Source organism: Lepidothrix coronata, unplaced genomic scaffold (assembly GCF_001604755.1).
Source record: "Lepidothrix coronata isolate B3197 unplaced genomic scaffold, Lepidothrix_coronata-1.0 Scaffold129, whole genome shotgun sequence".
NCBI lineage: Eukaryota > Metazoa > Chordata > Aves > Passeriformes > Pipridae > Lepidothrix > Lepidothrix coronata.
In genome coordinates, this window is record NW_016690309.1 from 2,587,884 (window position 1) to 2,610,600 (window position 22,717).

Sequence of the window (22,717 nt, forward strand, 5' to 3'; positions counted from 1 at the left end):
AGATCAATTTCTATTTATCCATGGACGGTGCATAAACTGGATTCTTATGGAGTAGGAAATGCTTCAAAATATTTCTTTGATAACTTAAAGATGAATTAGAAAGAACCTCTGACAAAAATGGTTTAGGATATTAATTTCTTTTTTCTTTTCCTTTAAGATATTTTTCAGCAAGGTGATGACTGAGATCCTCTGGGACCTTCCCAGCTGTTACACTGGCACAGTGAGGAGAAGAGGGAACCAGGGTGCAAGGATATGAAGAGTCACTGAGGGCACAGGAGGGAGAGAAGTCCTTCCCAAGCCAGGTCCTTTGCCAGAGCCAGATGTGTGTATCATGTAAGTAGTTTGCCCCTTTTCTGTCTTATCACTTTATTTAGTAGCTGCTGTTTCTCCTGAACCTTTTAATGAGCCAGAGCTATCAATGTAGTTCAGTTCTTACATTCTTACCTAACTGTAAAATTGATAATCATTTGTTTCCTCTGGCACCAAAGATGTTCATTAAATGGGATCATCACATTTCACTCCTTTTGCATCATAATCCTCAAACTCGTGATGTGTTTGTTTTTTTTATTAACTGTGCTATAAAGCACTTAACTACTATGAGTGTGTTATCTATATGACACTGTCTAATCTTTAAACAAAAATTAAACAGAAAGTAGGCTGGCTACCAAAAATAAGGAACTGTTCCTTCAAACAAAACCAGGGTAAAAGAAGCAAAGCTGCCACTCCAAGATAATTTTTATTTATTGTGTGATGTATTTTCCTTCGAATGGCAACATATTTGCCTTCAGATGGCAAATCCAGATGAATAAGAAGAGAATTAAAATATAGGTGGACCAGAATTTTAATTCAGCATCTGCCAGCACTGTGTATGACAGCACCCAATGATTTCCAGCAGATTAATTCAGTTCTCTGTATTTTACAAAGCTGGACAACTAATTCTTTTCCCAACATTACAGCCATATGAAATAATGCTTTGGGCATATCCATCCTGAAGGCAAATGACCTGATCTACCATGTCTAACACAGTGAGAGATCATCTTTACCTTGTTTTCTCCTGCCACCAGGCTACATCTTATGTTATTGTGGTGTAATGGGTTCCTTCCCATTCCTAGTTTATATTCTTCTTGTTATTTGCTATCCCAGGAGTACAGATACCATCAGACCATGGCCATCAGACCATCAACGTTTTGCTTTGGGAAACAATCCCATCAATGGAGTTTTTCAAGTGAGATCTCTGTTTTTAATCAGATTTAACTACAGTTTTGTAAAAAAGAAACAGCAGGGAAATCCTATCTGCTTTCAAGTGTTTCGGGAAGATGATGGGACAGAGGCAAGTACTGAAGTATCTCAGATTTATGTAACTACACACTTTGTATACAAACCAAAAGTTGAACAGGACTAAAATGTATGCACAAAAGATATGTCGTAATTGTATGAAGGTTACCAGGCAAATTTATTTAGACTGTGCCCCTTAACATTAGGGTTTGTTTTTCTGGAAAACTGCACTTCATCAAAAAATGCCAACGCTGCCAAACTACAGCTGAACTTTGAAACTGTGACCTGATGCCAGGAGACTTTCTGTGTGACCCTGGGGAGACCTTTTCACCTCTCTGTGCCTCAATCCTCCATCATCTGGAACAATAAGTAACTAAATAATTAAGAGCAGGAAGAGGGAATGATCTTTCTTCCACCCACCGTCCTGCTCCTATCTTGTCTATTTAGATTAAAAGGACCTTACTGAGGGGAGATTAAATACCCAGTGCTTTTAACACTTCATGTAAAATGAAGTCTGATCTAAGTGAGGGCCTAGGAGAGTTGTTGTAACATGTGGCAAATGGTCCAGTCTGCCTTTAAAAGCTATAAGATTTTGCAAATAGGAACGTGGCATTTTCCTCCCTATTTAATTACAAATGCTACTGTGATAATTGTTTGTTGAATGCTCATAAGAAGAGATGGTCTTCATGTCCAAAGAAGATACAATGCAGTGAGGAATTTTGCAAGACGAGAACCTTTGCTTCTGGCTCAAGGATGAAAAATCCCTGCTCTGATCCTTCTCTAATCTCTCCAGAACCTTTTCATTTCTCTTCCTCCTTATTTTCTCAAAGTTCATCTGTCCATGCTCCCATTGTGATTATACAGGACAGATTTTCTCTACCCTTACATTTTGCTGTGTAATTATTATTTACTTCCAGCTCCCATTTCAGCTGTAACTCAAAGTGTTGAATTGATTTTCTTACAGCAAGCTGCTACCTGAAGTGTCATGTGGATGGCTTAACTCATTTCTTTCCCTCCAGGGGACCCTTTGCAATGTCAAACAATGTAAAGAAGCAAAGTAGGTCATGGTTAGATAGTAATTTAAAGCCAGCATGGATCTGTGCTGCTGCCCAGAAAGGCAGTTTCCTCCTTTACTCACCACCATGCTCACCACCTCCCTCATCCTGGCACCAGTGTTTGTCTGGCTGCCTGGTGGGCCAGAGGGAATTAATATTACTAACATAGCAAAATATCTAGCAAAATACAATCGATAAGACTTTGAACTAGACGCAGCAACAGAAAAAGAAAGGCCGTAGGCAGGCAAGGCCAGGCTCTCTGCCTTGTCCCATTTAACCCAGTAACTTATTTGGGAGGACTCTGGAATCTACTGTTCTGTTTTCCCTCTTGTGAGACAGAGTTGATCATGTGTGCTGAGGAACCTAAAGCTTTCTGGTTTTTCCCCAGTGAAACTAAATGCATATCATTCAGTGGTTTGCCTTTACTTTCCTCCTTTACAGTTAGAAAGAAGTAATATTACAGCATTAGAAGAAAACATTCTCGCTATTCTTCCCTACTTTGCTTGTGTTGGTCCTGCAGGGATTTCAAGAAATCACTTCCATCTCTGCTCAGCAGCAGTGGCACACCATATACCCAAAATTTCAGACCGTGTGTTCCACGGGTCGGAGGAAAAGAATCACAGAATTGCTAGGGTTGGAAGGGACCTCTGGAGATCATCCGGTCCAACCTCCAAAGGGTGTCATATCGTCTGATAATTGTCGCTCACAGTGCCACATGATGTGCTCATTATTTGTCGAGGCACAAAAGTCCAGTCACGCTCCAGGGGCTCATTCCGCAGGTCCCATATATTACCATTTCAAAGGGAAGCCCTACCGGGATAGGGTGAAATATGGGAGGAGTGCGACGTGGATGCAGTAGAAGCCAAGTGAAGTGGAGAAGGAGGAGCGGCGGCGGCAGCTTTGCATCATCAGGTTACATTCCTTGTTGTCCTTGCCTCAGGTTACATCCCTTATTCGTGCCAAGGCATCGCCGCGTGGCTTCAGGCGGGATTCGTTCAACCACCGAAAGCTCAACGGGGGAGCCAGGCTAAGGGCACAGAATCGGAGAGGGCAGAAATCAGACAGGGCACAAGAGACCACCCTCTTGAGCAACTGTGCCCCTGGAGAAGAGCAGGTAAAAAACGCTTTATTTTTGCTCAGTTTCGCCCTCGCTCGCACGTTCCTCGCGGCCGGACCCGTGACGGGCAGGTAACGACCCCTCCCCGCCCGTTGCGGGGCGAGCGCTGGTGGCACCGGCGAGCCCACGAGTCCCCGCGGGACCCGCCCGGGGCAGCGCGGCCGCTCCTTCACCGGCAGCGCGGGGACGACCGGCACTGCCCGCCCTGCACGGCTGCCGGGGCGGAGCGGAGACACCCCTGTGGCCCCGTCCTCGGCGGACACCGAGCCCGGTGGCCCCCGCCTCCCCCCGGCGCCGCCGCGCCCGCCCCTTCCGCCGCAGAGCGCTCCCTGCCCGAGCCCCGCACGGTCCCGCAGCCCGCGCCGCTCCCGCGCCCCGGCCGACCGGTGGGTAACGGGGGGCCCCCGCAACACCATGGGGGCGCTGGAGTGTCGCCCAGCCTGCCCTCCCTGCCCTCCCTCCCTCCTCCCGCGGCGGTTCAGTTCCGCCGGGAGCAGGAGCGGGAGCCCGTGCCCCTGTCGACTCTCCGTGCGTGGCGGCCGGGCAAGGGGGAACGGGGGTGGCCGGAGCCGGGCGGTGGATCCCGGGGGGTTGGGGATGGCGGGGGTCGGGCTGTGGCTTTCGGAGATTTAGGGGTGGCCGGGGTCAGCCCGTGGATCCCAGGGGTTTGGGGGTGGCCGGAGTCGGGCTGTGTATGCCGGGGGTTTGGGGTTGGGATGGTCACGGTCAGGCTGCGGACGCCTTGGGTTCGCGGGTTTGGGGATGGCCGGGGTCGGGCTGTGGCTCTGGGGGGTTCTGGGAGTAGGATGGCCGGGGTCAGGCTTTGGATCGCAGGGGTTCGGAGGGTTGGGGATGGCCGGGGTCGGGCTGTGTCTCCCTGCTCAGAGCCCCCCCGTGTGCCGCCCCGGCCCCTCGCTGCCCTGCGGCCCGGGAAGGTCGGAAGCTCGTGGTTTGAGCCCGGGGAGCCTCAGGGGCGCACGGAAACGGGTCGGGGCGATCCCAGCAGGATCGCAGCTCCCCGGCTGCTCCGCGGTGCCGGGGCCGGCCCCGGTGCGGGTTTGCGGGGCCGTTGCCGCCGGTAACGGCGCTGGAATTGGAGCCCCCGCGGGCGCTCTCGGGGCCCCGCGGGGCCGGTCGGTTGTGCGCCCTCCAGCCCCTCGCTGGGCACCGGGCACGGACGGGATCCGGAGCTCCGGGGCCCGGGAGGGATGTGCGGGTGGGTGTGTGGCTTGGAAGGAGCCCTGCGAGCCGAGGGCATCGTGCCCGAGGGCCACCTTGTGTGAAAAGCGCCGTCAGCAGCCGCTCGCAGCACCTCGGTCGGCGGGTTTAGGTGACGCCCGCGGTTCGGAACATGGCTTTCAGCACCCTCTGGCTTGCTTTGAACCAGCTGTTCCCGTTATCCTTTCAGAACACCATGGCCACACTCATGGACAAGCTGATGACCCCCATTGCCTCGGGAGCCACGGCCCCCAACAACAAGGTCTCAATTGTGGGCACTGGACAGGTCGGGATGGCCGCTGCCATCAGCATCCTTGGAAAGGTACGGCTCAAGGACGGCGTGCCGCTCAAGCTCCCCCTGCCGCAGTGTTCTGTGCTGCCTGTTTGCCTTAGCCAATGGGGGGGAATTCGGTAGGTTAGTGCAGGAATGAATCATGTGCAGTTCGGGTAAGCAGTCAGTGACCTACAAGGTTGACTTCCCCATTCAGCTTCTCCTTGTTCTCTCACCTTTCCATCCGTGCTTGGCAATAAATCTCTCATTAGGCAGAGTTATTTTGCAGGCTACTGGGAAAATATAGTGAGCGAATGGCTCTTAAGCACCTGCCAAACTTTTCATTCTCTTCTTAATTTTCTTATTCCTCCGCGACAAAGCTGGAGTTTGCTCAGTGAGGGAGCTCTGGTGGGAAAAGAATGCAGACAGAGGAGAAATGGATGTGAAATATGGGGTAGCAATCAGAACAATAAGTGTTTGCTTTTTACTGTTTTAAGGCATGTGTGCCATAATAGCTGAAAATAGTGCTATCCCCTTAAGCAGACTTCTTGATTTCTCTTAGGTTTTTTTTTTGCTTGGTTACATGATTATTTTTTTCAGAGAGGTTTTAGCTAGTTTTTTCAGAAACTAAAAATAGAGGTCTGGATTTAGAGGTTATTCCGACTTTTCCTGTTCCTGGTTTATAGGACTTTATTTTATTTTTTTTTTCAAATCTTATGTTACTCTCTTTGAGCAAAGCAAAGGCTCATTATGCAATAAGGATCTCTTGTTTTTAGAGAATATTGTGAATGAGTTAAATTTGATTCCTATTGTGCTGTTTTTGGAAAGATGATGGGAGCTGCAGATTTTTTTTTTAACAAAGGCATAAACAGATATGCCCTGCCCACTTGCAGAGGCTGCCTTAAATCAGGTAGCTCACAGTCAGATGAAAAATCTTGCATGTACTACTAAACCAGCTGTATTTTATGTAGATGATCCTTCAACATATTACCTTGAGAACGTTTGCTTTAATATACTGGGGTTTTAAATATTAAAAAAAAAATAATTAAGGGCTTTTGCTTGCTGATATTCATGAGCTCTGTGACCGAGGAAAAACTGACATTAAGAAAAGGCCACAGTGGAACTTGAGTATTAATGTGAAAGTAGCAAATAGTTTTTAAAAAAACTTATATAAAGGAGAATTTTAAGGGGAAAACAGTGATAGTTCATTGTGGTTTTCTCTATTTTCTTAAACAAATGTTTGCCTCTCATGGGCTGAACTAGTTTGTTTTTGAAGTCCTGTAACCTTGTACAGTGAGGGAGCCAGGTGATGTTACCACAAACTGCACTACAATTCATCTGTGTTTAATACACTGCTTTAGGCAGGATTAAATTTTTGCTTTCAGATATCTAAGCACCAAGTTTTACTATTAATGAGTTATATGCACCAAACCCAGAGTAAAAACAGGTTTTAAATTTTTCAAGCATGGATGATGACATGGATTTTATGTCAACCAGACTTCTGCTCTTATTCTCTTACAAATATAAGCTGCAGTATAAAATATTTTTATAACAAAACTATCTGGTTCTTGTAACTGAATTAGTCATTTAGGTTGGAAAATACCTCTGAGATCATTAGGACCAACCATTAACCCAGCACTGCCAAGTCCACCATGTCCCCTAGTGCCACATCTACAGCTCTTTTCAACACTTCCAGGAGTGTGACCCAACCACCTTCATGTTCCAGTGCCTGACCACTCTTTCAGTGAGAAATTTTTTCCTCGTATCCAATCTAAACCTTCCTTGGCACAGCTTGAGGCTGTTTGCTCTTGTCCTGTCCCTTGTTCTCTGGGAGCAGAGCCTGACCCCCATGTGGCTACATCCTCCTGTCAGGGAGTTGTTGGAAGTGGTAAGGTCCCTCCTGAGCCTCCTTTTCTCCAGACTGAGCCCCCAGAGCTCCTTCAGCTGCTCCTCAGAGGACTTGTGCTCCAGATCCTTCCCCAGCTCTGTTCCCTTCTCTGGACACCCTCCAGCCCCTCAATGTCCTTGTAGTGAGGGGCCCAGAACCGGACTCAAGGATTTGAGGTGTGGCCTCACCAGTGCCCAGCACAGGGGGACAATCCCTGCCCTGATCCTGCTGCCACACTATTCCTGATCCAGGCCAAGATGCCCTTGGCCTTCTTGCCCACCTGGGCACACACTGGCTCACGTTCAGCCTCTGTCAACCAATTTGTGGCTTTACTTGTGCACAGTTTGGCTCTAATACTAATTTCAGTTTACTGGCGTAGTATTTAGTATTTAAATTTGCATGACACCAAAACTTCCATGCTGGTTATTTTTAGCTCCCTCTCTGTTAGAGAAAGTCACTGATGTTGCCACACTGATTTAGAAATGAGAGCATGTCCACAGTCACAAATCAGCTGCTTTAAATGAGACTATTTTGAGTTGCATTTGGTGATTGTGTAGGCTTCATTCCTGTGTGTGCTGATATTGAGCTAAGTTCTTCTCTAGACAAGTGATGCAAATTCATGAAATTAGTCATTGGAGGTATTCCAGCTGCTCTTCTCTTTAAGTGAGAACCTGCTCTTGGAACCTGCAGAGTCTGAGGAATATTGGTTGCAAGTTCTAGACTGCAAGTCCCATCAGACTGTGTGTATAAATCTATCTATAATTGCACATGTGCACACATTATTTTTTCAAACTCTGATTGCACTAACTCCTTAGTTTAACACCAATAACTTCAGCTAAGCATACTTTTTCATAGTGTTTAAACAACTGAGACATTCATTTTACCCTGCAGGCTATTTTGGGAACAGAGCAAGTACAGATACAGATTCTTATGATTTTTCTTCAACAGTTTTATCAAATCAGCTGCTAAGGGAAGCAATGCAGAAAAGCAATAAACACACTATTTCAGAGTATGAAATGAAAAAAAATGTCTGCAGTTAAATATATTTTTCCACAGGAAAAACAGTATTTTAGTTGCTAAAAATGGCTTAACTGCTCTCAAATAAAGTGTAGATATCTAGGAAAACAGAGAAATAGTAATTTGAATTTCAATATAATTTACTGCCTGATCAGCCTTTAAGGATAATGGAATTTACAAGGATAATAAAAATTTCTGTCAAAAGGAAAAGCCAAAGGAAGGCTTTGCATTAGAGCAAAACACCTTTTCACTCCCATACTTCATTGTTTTCCTGTTCTGAGACTGTACGAGGTTATCTCCTGACTTGGACAACAAGCATACATGGCTAAATCTGTTCTGCAAAGTAAATATAACATAGTAGCTCTAGTAGAGAAAAACAACTAAAGAATCTGTTTTCTCTTCATTTTTAGGGCTGAGGAAAATATCTGTTCCCGTTGTATAGTTTTGTGAAATTAATTGATTGAAGGCATGTTAAGAGAATACTTGTTTGATAATTATGTGGAGTGTTCTTTTAGGCATTTCAATATTTACAACAGGCCTATTTGCTGGATAGATTTAGAAGTTTTGTTACAACTCTGAAAGATATAACTTTTTTCCAAATATAATTACTAAATCATGAAGTGCTTTTCTAGCAAAGGGTTGGCTGTGAACTCAAACTCCCCACAAATAATATCTTTTTTGGAAAGTCTGAATGAGTTTTATGAACCTGTGCTGTAGCAGCCTCTGACTTTGTTCCTGTGAGATACATCAGAACACCAAGATAGTGCTGTCCCACAGGTTTAACTTTGGAGAAGAGATGCTTTCAGATTGCTGTGGCATGTTACTTTGAAACAAAATACACCTCAGCTCAGGACTAACTTTAAAATGCAAGTGAACTGCTTCACTGACCATTTTGTTGTTTTCAGGGTCTTTGTGATGAACTTGCTCTGGTTGATGTTGTGGAAGACAGACTAAAAGGAGAAATGATGGACCTACAGCATGGGAGCTTGTTCCTTCACACTCACAAGATTGTGGCAGACAAAGGTGAACCTCAGTTTTTTATTTAATACTGACATTCTATGACTTTGCTTGATAGTGGAGAATTAGTTGTGTAATCCTAAAGAATTCAAAGAATTTGGCATTGAAAAAGGGTATGAATTGGGGTGAGAGTTTGGATGAACACCATAGCAGTGGGAGTTGTTTTTAATCTGGGCTTTCTCTTACATCTCCAATGGCCACTTTACAGTTTGGAGCTTGTTTAGTAAAACTGATTTTAATGAAGCTATAGTACCTCTTTGTAGAAGAAATAATGTGATTTGGAAAGTGGAAGTGAGATTTGGGTGGTTGAAGGTGCTCTCCAGACCCATATATGTTGATACCTAAATTGGACAGTGTTAAAGAGGTGGTACTGGATTTAATATTGATGTTTTCTTGGTTTTGGGGTTGAATGGAATGCACAGTGGAGAAGCTGCCTGTAACACTGTATGAACACAGTGCTGTTGAAATGAGTGACAAGTGTATTTAACACATTCTGTATCTTCCCCCCGTGCTCTGGTGTAGATTACAAGGTGACAGCCAACTCCAAGATCGTGATCCTGACTGCGGGCGTTCGTCAGCAAGAGGGGGAGAGTCGCCTCAACCTGGTCCAGAGGAATGTGAATGTCTTCAAATTCATCGTTCCTCAGGTTGTGAAGCACAGCCCCAACTGCATCATCATCGTGGTTTCCAATCCAGGCAAGGCAGTCTTTTCTGAAACCCTTAAAACTTTGGTTTGATAAAACACAACATTCATCCTCTGACAGTCTTTTCAAATACAAATTGAAGGTTAATAGCTTTTTGTGGACATCTGCCAGGTAGTGGCCAACAGCAGAATACAAACAAATATCCTGTACATTCTGATGGTCTCTTTATTCAGAACTTGTCATGGTGTCCTTATCTTAAAAGAATGCTTTATGATAAATACTTCAGTTCTTTACATACTTTGGCTTAAGCAGTTGGTAGTTTAAAACGTTTATTTCTAAAGGATAACTTTTGTGTCTGGATGCAATACAGCCATTTTTCAGTATGAAGAACTTGCCCTATATTCTATATTTTCAGGAAAAAGAATTTGATGCTGAAACCTATGGTAGAACAAGGGCTAACTGTAGTACACAGTTCAGTTGGATTAGAAAAGACTTAGTTATAACTGATTACATGTATTTGTGTGCTCACTTGCAAGTACCTCATTGCATTGAAGCAACTGGATATTTGGATGTCTAAAGCTGACTGTAAACATTCTGATGTGCTTTGTGGGGTGTTCCTGTAGGATTGTCTTTGCTTGACTCAACATCTGAGTGAGGCCAGTGCTACAGAACCCTGGCGGTGAAGTAACGCTGCTTTTAGAGAGAACTTTGCAGAGTGGAAACAGTGCATGCAAAGCTGGCAGCTCAACTGGGGGTTGAGTAATTAGCTGGTGTACAGTTACTCCTACTGAATACCAGTGTTCTGAGCAAGTGGCTACTGTGCAAGTACAATAACTTAGGGCGGTTTTAAACACTTATCAAAAAATCAACCTGCGACAAAGATCGACTTGTTCTTGTTCTAGCAGGGCCGGATTCAATCTATAGACTTCTCTCCAGTAGAGCAGCTGCAGGAGGAGAATTGCATCTTGCTTTTGCAGAATTATTTTTATAACCCTTTGTTTTCTCAATGTGTGGAGTTTTGTCCACTAGTCTTATATAGTGGAAGTTATTGTGAGCTCATTAGAAGGGACTTTAGTGACCTGGAAAGCCAGACAGCCTGGATCTGATGGACAGGGAGATGCTCTGTAGTCTGTGCAAGTTACTGTGATCCTGGCAGGAACAGCCCCAGCTGAAGCTATGGGAAGAAAGGTGTGCCTGATGAACATGTCAAGGACGTGTGAACTGTGCTGATGATGTGCTTTTTGTGCCTGAGCAGAGCAAATGATGCATTTCAGATCTGTATGCACAAATGTGTTCCCTCCTGAGAACTGGCTGGCTCCTGAGAGTTGGAGTCATAATTACTGCAGCCTGTTTATTATTGTTGCTTTGACCTGTTGATTAGAGGTTTTCTCTTTGCTCACATCCTTCTGTCTGCCCCACCTAGCTTTGTGTTTTTTCCAAAGCTTTGTTTTTGGAGACACATGCAGCTAAAGCATATTGGTAGTAAATGCAGAAACTGCTTAGTGCACAAATCAAGAAGTTGAACTGAAGTAATTACCAACTACAAAGAGTATGCAAATCTCAAACTTTTCACTGTAAATTGTTTTACCTGTTGTTGTGATGATGAACTAGAAGGTAATATTACTTCAGGAAATTACTTGAGTGTTTTAGCCACATGAGATCAGTCCCAGTTCTGAATGCCCTGGGGGTTTAACTGTGACAAAAAATGTGTCCCAACTTTAGCTGGTAGGAATTTAATCTCCAAAGATCTTACTCAAATTTTTTTAGGACCCATCGAGCTACTGTTCAAAAAATCTCAAGCAGTGCATTAATTTTAAATCCCCCAAATAATCAGACCCAAAATACATTGACCAATGAGCACAGCTGTGTTTTGAGTCCTCCTGATTGCCGTGCTACTTGCAATAAAGTAATTGCTGGAGCATTCTTGATGTGAGTGGTTTAATTTACTGTGCATGTTTTTCCTTGCAGTGGATATCTTGACCTATGTCACATGGAAGCTGAGTGGCCTGCCAAAAAACCGTGTGATTGGAAGTGGCTGCAATCTCGACACGGCCAGATTTCGCTATCTGATGTCCGAGAGGCTTGGGATTCATCCAAGCAGCTGCCATGGCTGGATCTTGGGAGAGCACGGTGATTCCAGTGGTAAGGAGCAATTCTGACCTCTCTGGGAACAAGCAATAGAGTGTTAGAGGTTGAGGTCTAAGGGTGTTACAAAACTGAAGGAACAGATGCAGCTCCGCTCGAGTTACTGGCACTTAGCTGTGGTTTTATGAAGATTTGAGTTGAGACAAGTCCAGGAAATGAGAGAATTGGGATTGTTCAGCCTGGAGAAGAGAAAGCTTCAGGATCACCTAACAGTGGCCTTCCAGTACCTGAAGGGAGCCTACAGGATGGGTGGAGAGAGGCTACTTACAAGGGCCTGGAGTGACAGGACAAGGGGGAATGGCTTCAAACTACCAGAGAGTAGGGTTAGATTGGATATTGGGAAGAAATTCTTCCATGTGAGGGTGGTGAGGCCCTGGCACAGGTTGCCCAGAGAAGCTGTGGCTGCCTCATGGCAGGGGTTGGAGTGAGATGATCTTTAAGGTCCTTTCCAACCCAAACCATCCTGTGATCCCATGAAACATAGCTACACATATTTAATAATTAAACCCTGAACTGAAAAGGCCAATTTTGCGAGCTCAAGTTGTGTCCTAAAGGCTACAGCTTAGTACTTTTCTTTATCCTCAGTTTTTGGAGTACCATAACAGCCTGTAGCATAGTTCTCCTCTGAAAGCAGTGTCAGCTCCTTTTAAGTCAAGAGCAGAGCTTGTTAGAGGTAACAGAAAACCCTGGCAATCCAGGCTCAGGCTAACAAAATGATCCCTTACCTTATTTCATAACTTTTCTCTGTGCTATTTAAAAGACAGTTTTAAAACCATGTAAAATCAAAGAAGCCTATCTGTCTTAATTCAGCTCATGTATTTAAAGTCTGAAATGATGCAGCAGAATATCTGTGTACATTGGTACTGCTTCATATTTTTGTGCTGTGTATTTCTAGGGGAGCCACCTCTTCAGTGTCCCATTGCATTTGATCAGCCCTACCCTAGTGAAAGCAGAGTTTGGCTGAGCTTACACAGAGCTCATCCTGCATCAGTTTGTGCTTTGAAGTAACTCAGAATTCCTAGTTACTTCACAGGAACAAAGGATTAGCCTGCCTGTAAGCTTCCAGTATGAAGAGAGGTGCAAATTCCTCTCTTGATATTTTAAGTTTGTATATTGCTACCCTCTTACTCATGTAAATAAGAACAGGTTTCTTGAAGGCTGAACCTAACACTGATTTTTGAAACAGCAAATACATCCTTGCTGCAGTTTTGAGCAGAATTAGTTTTAAAAGGCTGAACAGCTAAGATGTGCCTTTTTGCTAGAATTTGAGGTTTCTGACTTCAGAGAGGGCTGTCTGCACCTTCCAAGGTCTCAAAGTTCTGCTGTCATGTGTTACAATCAACTTGTTAAAGTGCCAGTACTAAAATAGTCTCACAATTGACACCCAGAGTTGTCAGCATTAACTGCAGCTAAATGAAAACTGAAAATCTGCCTCAAACATTATTGTGTTTCTGGCTGCTGCTACTTATGGTTCCAATTGTTTCAGATAGGAAAAAGTGGAGGGGGAGTTGCAAAGTGCTTTTGAAACTTATGTCCTCCCTCTGTTCCAGTGGCTGTTTGGAGCGGAATTAACGTGGCAGGGGTTTGTCTCCAGCAGCTGAATCCTGCCATGGGAACTGACAAAGACCCTGAGAACTGGAAGGAGGTCCACAAGAAAGTGGTTGACAGGTACAATGACTTGAGGAATAACACGGATATATGTGATGCTGAAAATAGCTTGTCTGCATGCTGTCTCTCTGTTGTGCTGCAGCTTTCATGCCCTTTTATTTAGAGGGCTGCATGAATAAGTGGGACTGCTGGTTTAAACACGAAAATGCAGGATTTCAGCTGGTTATTTCATTATCCTGCAGCCAGACAAGCTGTTGTATAACATGCCCACTGAAGTACTGCAGAGCTTAGAGCTGTGTGTACTTGTTTTCTCTCATGGAGCTTCTTGAGTGGTTCACTTTGTTCAAAGGGCACAAGACTAGGGAAGGGCAGTGTAATTCTGTGAGCAGTGTTGGAACAGGGGGAAATTTTGTTCATTGATGCAGGAAGATTTGTTCACATGTTGCTAAATCACTTGTCTCACTTGTGATATGAGTGTACTCTCCTGCACTATCTCCAGATGTTGGCTAAAAACACCAGGGGGTGTGTGTAGGTAGTGCATGGCTTCAACTCTAAATGTTTATCTATTCCAAATGCACTCAGAATGATTGTGTCACTGACTGAAATTGAGAATTTATTAGGTGTAGGTGTGCTTTTCTACCTAACACTAAGAACTCTTCCTAGATGGAAGCTGATTTTCTAATCCTGTGAGAACAACAGGGATTCTTAATTATACATATGGGAATATGTATACTTTATGCTTTATCTTCTAATGCTGAAACACATCACTCTCCTACTTTGATATTTTAATTCCAAAACTTAGAAAGTGTTGCAGGAGTTTAATTTTTTTTTAAAAATGGGAAACTTTCATTCCTCTTAAGACTTGTAAGTCACAGAGTGTCTTGAAGACATCTTAGTGCAATTGTCTTTCCATGTTTCCTTAGTGCCTATGAGGTGATCAAACTGAAGGGATACACAAACTGGGCTATTGGCCTTAGTGTTGCTGACCTCTGTGAGACCATGCTGAAGAACTTGCACAGGATTCATTCCATCTCAACACTGGTAAAGGTAAGAAGTGGTGGCTGATTGGATGCTCTATAGTTCATTTTGTTGTTATGACAAGCTAAGTAGTCTCGGTTAGCAAGGGACTGAACGAAGGAAGCTTTGTAAAACACTACTTTGAATTTAAAATGGGAGCTTACTCTTGCCATTCGTTCTAGGCTGACCTCTTAGCCAACTCCTCTCACAAGTATGGAGCTGAAAATAAGTTCTCTGTACTAGCCTTGTGTAAAGTTTGCCATTTGTGGCATGCAGATTCCTTGGAAGGAGGTTTTGGTGTAAAACTGGAAAACTTCATGGAGGCCCAGCTGCAATTCCATGAACCACTGCCTAGCAAAAGTCCTGGGGGGGAGAACTGTGTCCTTTTATAGCTGGTGTAACTGGCTGCATCTAGTCTGGACTAGCTCTGTAACCCCTGGTGCAGCAAGGACTCTGAGCAGGTTGAGCTTACTGCTGCCTCTGTAGCAGGAAGGATGACCTGCCCTAATCCTGCATCTGAATCTTGTCAGCTACTTGCTGTATAGAAATAAAAGCGAGAGCTTTGAAGAGCTTTGAAGGTGGGGTTTCTGCAATCAGCCATCTTGGCACTGCCAGACATTTGGTCCAAAACAGCTCTATGCTGTTTATTTTCTCAAATACACTGTGACTGAAATTCTTCTGTAGGCTGTAAAATGATAGTTTTTAGCTCTGCTCTCAGGAGGCTTCCTGTTCTATAAACTAAATGCACATCTGGGGTGATGGGCTCATATCTGATCTCTTTTGTCTGTGGCAGGGCATGTATGGCATTGAGAATGACGTCTTCTTGAGCCTGCCTTCTGTCCTAAGTGCCTCTGGATTGACAAGTGTCATCAACCAAAAGCTGAAGGACGATGAGGTGACTCAGCTGAGGAAGAGCGCGGATACCCTGTGGAACATCCAGAAGGATATCAAAGATCTGTAACTCATGAATGCCAGATTCCAGCCATAGAAAACCAGCATGTTGTGTGCAGATATGGGCTCTACTCACTCTACATCTCTAAAGTTAACATTAAATGCTCTTCCAGACGGTTCATGGTAGCTAAACTTACGCTTGCTGTAACGCACAAACCTGACGAACAAATAAAGTAATTTTCAGGCATGTTTTGTTGTCCTAGTGACTTATTTTTAGTATATAATTATCTAGCTTACTCTGGCATCCTCCTTTAATGTTTGCCACAGACTTACATGGAAGTGTAAGACTTGGCATGTCTTTTCAGAAGGTTAGAAATAATGTAGTAATAGCCTGTGGTGGGATTTCACTAACACCACCTTAGTGGAAGCCTTTTCTCAGTCCAAGTGCTGGCTAAGTGTAGTTCTTGTTTCTGATAGAGTAATTCCTATTTTTTTTACTGATGGGCAGAAGAAATGGAATGGGGATTTGCCTCTGAGCCGCCTGCCAAAAATATGCCAACAATAAGATTATGCTGGCTGGCCTAGAAGAGTCTTGTAGATACTTCTCTCTCCTGGGTTAAATTCTTTGCCTGTTAATGATGCCTAGTTTCTATAAAGTGGAAAAACAGGATTATTTTGTATTTGATAACCAAAATTCAAGGAGGTTTTTTAGCATTAGGCTGCAGTCCATGGTGATAGTCCTGTTTATTAAACAATTCAAGTTGGGTCTTCAATCTCTAAATTTCAGCATGATTTTTTGAAGTGCTCATATACATGGAGAACAGTTGTAAAAAAAAATAAAGCCCAAAGATTATTTCTTAATCACAATTATGGACATTAACCATAGAATAGCCTGTATTTTCTTGGCATGCCTAGAACTGATCACTCTAGATGTCCAGGGGACAAACAGTATTAAATCTATCTTAAATCATAATTCAGGGACCTGTAAGATTTTTTTTCATAACAAATGGTCCGAGACTAAGATGGAGCAATTTAAAGGACTTTCCTATCTCCATTAAAATGCTTTGCATAGTGGACTAAAACAGCTTTATAAGCAAGTAGCCTAATTTTTGTCATTCCTTTGAAATGGAGAGGTCACACAAGTTTTGTTCTATTGCAAGATAACTTCTGTGATTTAGTAAGTATGTAAAGTATCATGTAGGTACTGAAATACCATGCACGGGATGTTGCTGACAGCATTACTTACAAAGGGTATCCCAGGGAGGCCTTAGGAGATGTTTGATTCTCAGTGACAGGCTAAATAGCAGAATTCTTTGCCAATAAGAGATTGAAAATTGTAGTCTCTCCTTTCATAACTTGGTGTGGAGATCCTGGCTCTCCACCCCTGGAGAGATTATCTTATAGTTCCTGCTGAGAACTGTTCATGATCAGCTGTTATGAGGTAAATGGCATAAAATGCTGCTCTTTGCAGGACACACCCATTAGGAATATTCACCTGAGCACATTTAGTACAGGAACCTTGTACAGTTCCTTCCTGGCTTTGTTCTTATGCTGTTCTCAGTTAATGAGGGAATTCAAAGCTATGTTGTGGGACATTATCTTGCAGGATTCCGGAGAGTGATGTGCATGAAGAGGCATTGGTTGCTTTGGAGGACAGGGAGTGGGGCCTTTCCCCTTCTGGTGGTGAATTTTGATTTCTGAAGATCACTGGGCTGCAGTAAGACAGGTTTCTCACTGATTGCACCCTCCCCCATTAAAGTGCAGGGTCATACCTCGTTCTGTGGTCAGCAAACAGCCCCCAGGTAGGTTGGTGCATTTTGAAAGGCAGCAGTGTGTGAGCTGGGAAGCTGCTGTCACCTAGTGTTTGTCAGCTGCTCCTTCAATCCCCTCCAAAGCCACTTTTGAGGGTTTTTATTTTGTTAGTGGTCACAGACTGAACAGTACAAGATCTTTTGTGCCTGGACTTTAAGCAACCAGAGCGCTAATGGTCTGTTAAAAGAGGGAGTGGATACAGATGAAGGGATAAGGGAAGAACAGTGGTTTGTGTGGTGAGCACTTTTCTTAGCACATCAGCAACCTCACTGTGCTGCTACTTCTTTTCTCTTTCTACTCTTTTTTTCCATCATGAAAGAAAATTCTAAAAAACGTCATCAGCAATGAAGTGGCCTTGTGGATGTTATGGGGGATTAGTTCAAAGTTGTTAAATAGGAATGAGTATCTCAGGTAGGGGATTTTGAGATTTTATAAATAGGCTCTTCAGGCTGTTTATTTGCATTCACTGATGTTTGTAAGCCCTATGCAAGTACATGAATTATATTGCAATTATTTTTTTTTTTGCTGGGAATCTTCTCACACAATCTTATATCTTCATTACAGTTGCCTGGCTGTAGAACAAACAGCTTCCCTGTCTATGCTGATACAACACCAACCTATTCCCTGGAGTCAATCAATAATATCCATAATATAGTTTTAATTCCTTAATAACTATATTGTCATAGTACTTAAAAAGATACTTGTGGGTTTTCATTGGAACATAATAGACTCATGTTTTGCTTTGTCCAGGCCACTGATACATGAACTTTATTCTTGTTATCCTATGAAAGGCAATACAGGTTTTTAGCCACGTTCCTGTGTGTCAAGAGGTACCTTTGTCACTCCTTCGTCTACCAGAAAACATTGTGATGCTGTTGGACAGAGCAGTAAGAAGCAGCACTTCAGAAAGCAGAGGACAACTTGCTCCACTCACACAAGGTAAGATCAGTAATGTTATTTTAATTGCTGTAAGGACCTGGGCCCCCTTGCATTTCCAGGTAATTAGATACAGAACAGAAGGTCAGTCAGACTACCCTGCAAATATCAGACAAGCAGGTACTGACAGACAAGAGAGACACAAGGGATTTTACTGACTTTTAGTGTTAAATCAGCTGCTTTTTTAGTAGTCAAAGCATAAAACTGGGGCAGGGAACTGAAGGCAGGTTTAAACAGTGAAATAGTGTTAAAAAGAAAACACAGCTGGAGAGCAATGAAAATGCTAGTCTAGCATAATTTTCCAAGGCCAAGTCCAATAGGATTAACATTAAACTTGTCCGTGGTGAGCTGGTGTCTGCAGGGTTGGTAACTCTCATTCTTGCTCTGAGGATGAAGCAGCAGAGGCCCCAATGCTCTCAGAGCTGGGAACACCAGCCTCACACCAGCTGAGATGGAGAGCTTTAGGGTGGTGTGTCCTGCCTGTTTATTTTGGACAAAACATGCCAGGTGTCTCTGAGGAAAGTCCTCTGTGTCACATCACTCCCCAAAACTTCAGATGGTTCTGAACCCCCTCTCTCTCCTGGCCACTTCCCAGGGTCACTGTACAACTGTCTTCTAAATGAAAGGAACAATTCTGCACTCGTGTGAGATTTGGAGCATTTTTTGGCCTTGCACAAAGAAGGAGCAAAGGCCACTACTTCCCAGCTGGGCTGATCTGAACTTGCTGAGGTCAGGCAGGCAATTAGGGCTGTCCCTAGAGGATTTTTGAACACCTCCCTGATTTTCCCTAAACTCTGCAATGACAAAACTACGCGAGCACTGGAGGACTCATGTTAATGCCACCAGTGCCACCTACTGCTCAATATCTAAAGCACAGTCCGTGTGCATCAGTAACTGCTACAAACCATCGTCTTTTCCTCCTTTAAAATTTGTCTCGATGCCTATGAGCATTTCTAACATCCGTGTCTTATTTTCTTCCCTACAGTTAATGTAGGGAACCCTTGAAACCCCAGTTCTGTTCAGAGCCAGCCAGTCCTGGACGGTTACCTCCTCATAAACTCCCACACTTGGAGTGTTTCTTCCCCTACCCACTTGCAGCCATGGAGACTGAAGTTGATTTTCCACCAAAAAAGCCTGTCTTAAGTGGTTCTTGTGGAGGGACTGTGGTGTGAAGACAATATCCACGGCTCACTTCCTGGGGTGATGTACTGAGTTAGTTTTTACAAAAAGGTTTGATCTATTTAAACAGAAGTGGTTGGATCAAAGTGTGCAGAGCAGATGACATCCCAGGAGGTAACAGTTCTGAAAGGAGTTTCAGGTAGGGCAGAATGCACAGCATTGTCCTTGCATTGCTATCTCCAGACAACTACAGGAAATTTGGGGAAAACAATACACATTTTATATGTTTCTTTTCAAACTCAGCCTTGTTATTGTCCAGTATCCTTGCAAGCAAAATTGTTTCACTTCTGTGAGCTGAAAAAGAATTTAGTGAGGTAACAGCTGATGTCTGGCAGAGTTGTCACACAGTGAATAATGTATTACCAAAGGGCATCTCTGTAGTTAGTGATAAAAACAATATGAGAACCTGAATAGGCCAGACTCAAAACCAGTTTCACTGGTTTCCAGACTTCTGGAAAAGGTTTGAATCAATGTTATATTTTAAAAACTACTCCTTTTGGTACATTTCCACCTTCCCACTTCAGCATGAGCTCTGTTCTTGGGAAAAAGGAGCAAACTGTGCAGTCATAGTCACAACCTTTCCCTGTCTCAGTGACAAAAATGACACATCATTGTAGTGTCAGCAGAGTGTCCTTTTCACCACTTGCACCTCACTGCACTTGACAAAAAGGACAGCTAATGGTTGTCCTTCTCAATAACAGAATACAGCTTTTATCCTGAGTGTTTTGATTTTATTTTGTTGTTGGTGCACAGCTTTATGACCTCCTTTATGGCCATAAAGCTGGGTAACTCCAGGTGCACCAGATATCCCACAGATATCCTTGCAGGCCATAAATATAATGAGCAGGGAGGGCCCTTTGGCCTCTAGCAATTAAGAGCATTTGCAAGGATGAAAGTTTCTGGACTGTCTGTTAGAGACAGTCTTTCCCAGGCACTTCATATGCTTTTCCCTCACTGATAACAAAAAGCAGGAATTTGGGATGGCTATGTGTGAAAACTCCCTCTAAGACGGTCATATTGGATAAAGTGAAACATACTTGAAATACAAATGAATACTAATGTTCATAGTGCTATTGAGCACTTTATATCAGTTAAAAAACCCCATGAGTTATCTCCAACCTGTGAAAGGTGAGTTATGTTCACCCAGTGATAGCCTTGCCAGTGTTTATGAAATTATCTTGTGGTGTCTGATGACCCTTTCAAACTCATTCTCCAAGGTTTAAGGACTTAAATCATCTTCTGTCAAATTCAAAAAGTGAAAGATATATCCTCCTGCTACAAACAGAAGCTGGAAAAACGTGACACCCAGGAACCTGAAAACCACAGACTATACAAGGAGCTTACAAATTTTGTTATTACATCTTCATTGCTGTAAAATTATTTGCATGTTTTCCAGGCTTTGGAATGCTTAAGGACAGTGGAAGTCCTCACCTGAGATGGCCTTCGTGAGCCTCACCCTCAGGCTGGGTGTCCAGGGAAAAGTGTGGAACAGATTCAATATTTAGAAACGAAGGAGTCTTAAAATATTACTGGTTTTTCTTTTAAATAACACGATTTTTAAACTATAGGATGGCGTGGTTTTCCTACCTACTCCAGATAGTAAAAGCCACACCTGCTCCAAAAATAACAATTCTCAGGCCAGGCTTCTTTTTTTTTTTTTGGTAAACTGTTAAACTCCCTCTGTTCCCCGCTGTGCTTCTACATCCCCTCTTACCAGGCTCTTTTCTGAGACAGCTCTAGTTCCTCACTTGGCAAAACAGTTTTCTACATCCTTAGGTTAGTTCAGTGAGCTGTATCCATGAGCCCAGGGTTAGGTCTGAGTACCATAAATGCAGGGAGGGCATGGGAAGTGGAAGTGGAAGAGCAAGTCTTTTGGGGGATAGTTAGTCATTAAGGTAGGCTCAGCTGCATCATGCATTATGTATGATGTCTAAGAGACTTTTATGCAGATAGGCTGCCTGTCTTCCAAGCCAGTTGTCTTGGACTTGTTTTGTCTTAAGTGAGCTCAGAGCCATCCCCTCTATGCCTGCTGGTGCAGTGTTATTCTCCACAGTGCCAGAGATGTCCTGGATCTCACCTGGAGATTTGCTCCCTGCTGAACTGTGGATTTTGGGCAGGTTGTGCTCTGAGCTCAGCATCAGATTTAACTTACACAGCTGCCCCAGAAGCACTGGCTTCCCCACCAGACATGTAAGCACATAAGAATCTTCCAAGCAGGGAAGCTTGGAGGATCTGAGGTTGTGAGTGAGGGACCAGCATCTCTGCAGATGTGTGTGCACTGCTTGCAGCATCCCAGCTCTGTGCTGGAGCAAGGCAGGGCACACTGTGCTCACTGAGTTCTCTGGGTGGAGCACAAGGGCCCAGAGGCCAGAAAAGATCTATGGCATAGAAAAGAGAAACCAGTTGGAAAATCAAGGATCAGGACTTCAAGGAGGGGCAAAGTAGGAATGACAAAGTAGGGACAGAGCCTTTGTAGCTCTGTAAAAGCTGACAGGGCTGCAGGGCTGCTGGAGAGCAGAATGCAGCCAACAGCTCTTACAGAGCCCTGGAAACAGAGGTGGAAAATAATTGTGGAGGAAGGATACGAGGTAAACTGAGGCTTTTACAGACTATGAACTGAAGAGGAACAGGTAACAGCCTTGAACCTGGCCAGTATCCTGAGAGCCACTGTGTAGAATGAGTCTACTACACCACGGCTGGTGAGCAGCCAGCAGGTAGGGAAGCTCCACGGCTGTTAATGGGAGGGTGTATCTCCAGGGGAGGACTCGGGGGCTGGACTCAAATCAGGTGATGAACTCACAGGGTCCTCCCTGTTGGAGTTTGCTCAGGGCGGTGCTGAACTTACAACCCTCCTGGTTCCATTGTCCTTGAGGTGGTGGGAGGTACTGAGTGCTGTGGCTGAGGAGCCCCAAAGTGTTTTTAGCCCCCTCTAAAAGAAGAAAAAGAAAGAGCTGTGTCCCCAAAACAGTCAAGACCTTTCTCAGGTCAGTCTTAAATTCTTACCTCTACCAGCAGCTGCTTCTCAAGCCCTGAGGATTTCCCTGAGCCAATTTAATGCTGGTGGTCAGACAGTTTAAACCCATTAGCTCCCAGCTATCTGAATAATTTCCTTCTCGGATCCCAGCACACCTGCAGACTGCTCCGACCAGAACTGCAGAGAACTGCCTCGGTAACTGGACCTTGGCTAACTGCTGTGGCCTGTGTGGAGAGCACTCAAGGGCTGAAGAAGATGCCACTGGCTAGATCACTGTCCATAACATCTCTGAATGGGCTTCCTCAGTGGGAGGATGATGACCTGCCAGTGGAGGACTTGTTGCTCTTTGAAGTTTCCTGGGAGGTTACCCACAAAGGTTTGTACAACACTTGGCAGTTGGTATTGCTGTTTCCAAGGGAGTGGAGAGAGGCATGAAGGGCTTGGACAAGCAAGGCATTAAATGAGAGATTGGGGAAGGACAAGTGGGCTGCAGAGGCACTGCACTGGGAGGAGGGCGTGTGGCATCCGTGTGTAACTGCACGTTGTGTGTGGGCTGCATCTTCCTCTGCTTGTGTGGGATGAGCATAGTCAGGTTGTCTGTGTGTCTTTATGTGTTTCACCACCAGGGAGAGGTTGTTCAAACATCCAAGTGA

The 22,717-nt window shown here is 44.1% G+C and overlaps 2 protein-coding genes across 6 annotated transcripts in view; both read left to right on the forward strand.

Annotated features, from left to right (window-relative positions):
• The first annotated feature begins 3,271 nt into the window (after window positions 1-3,271).
• Window positions 3,272-15,410, forward strand: LDHB (lactate dehydrogenase B). Of its 3 annotated transcripts, none has more exons than XM_017826609.1 (8): window positions 3,272-3,444; window positions 4,856-4,987; window positions 8,747-8,864; window positions 9,381-9,554; window positions 11,471-11,644; window positions 13,198-13,315; window positions 14,179-14,302; window positions 15,066-15,410. In XM_017826609.1, the coding sequence occupies exons 2-8, from the start codon at window positions 4,862-4,864 to the stop codon at window positions 15,231-15,233; spliced, it is 1,002 nt and encodes a 333-aa protein (XP_017682098.1). In that variant the 5' UTR covers window positions 3,272-3,444; window positions 4,856-4,861; the 3' UTR covers window positions 15,234-15,410. The 3 variants fall into 3 exon arrangements, with proteins under 3 accessions (XP_017682098.1, XP_017682100.1, XP_017682099.1); XM_017826611.1 differs by lacking the exon at window positions 3,272-3,444 and adding an exon at window positions 3,745-3,833 and having other exon boundaries at window positions 15,066-15,409; XM_017826610.1 differs by lacking the exon at window positions 3,272-3,444 and adding an exon at window positions 3,840-3,975 and having other exon boundaries at window positions 15,066-15,409.
• A 6,505-nt stretch (window positions 15,411-21,915) lies between these two features.
• Window positions 21,916-22,717, forward strand: part of GYS2 (glycogen synthase 2) — a 41,677-nt gene continuing 40,875 nt past the window's right edge. Inside the window, exons 1-2 of one of the 3 annotated variants that reach the window (XM_017826604.1) lie at window positions 21,916-22,074; window positions 22,215-22,440. In XM_017826604.1, the coding sequence (XP_017682093.1) occupies window positions 22,320-22,440 (121 nt within the window). In that variant the 5' untranslated portion in view covers window positions 21,916-22,074; window positions 22,215-22,319. Of the gene's footprint in view, window positions 22,441-22,717 lie in introns of all 3 variants that reach the window. The other 2 variants (XM_017826603.1, XM_017826605.1) reach the window with 2 other exon arrangements.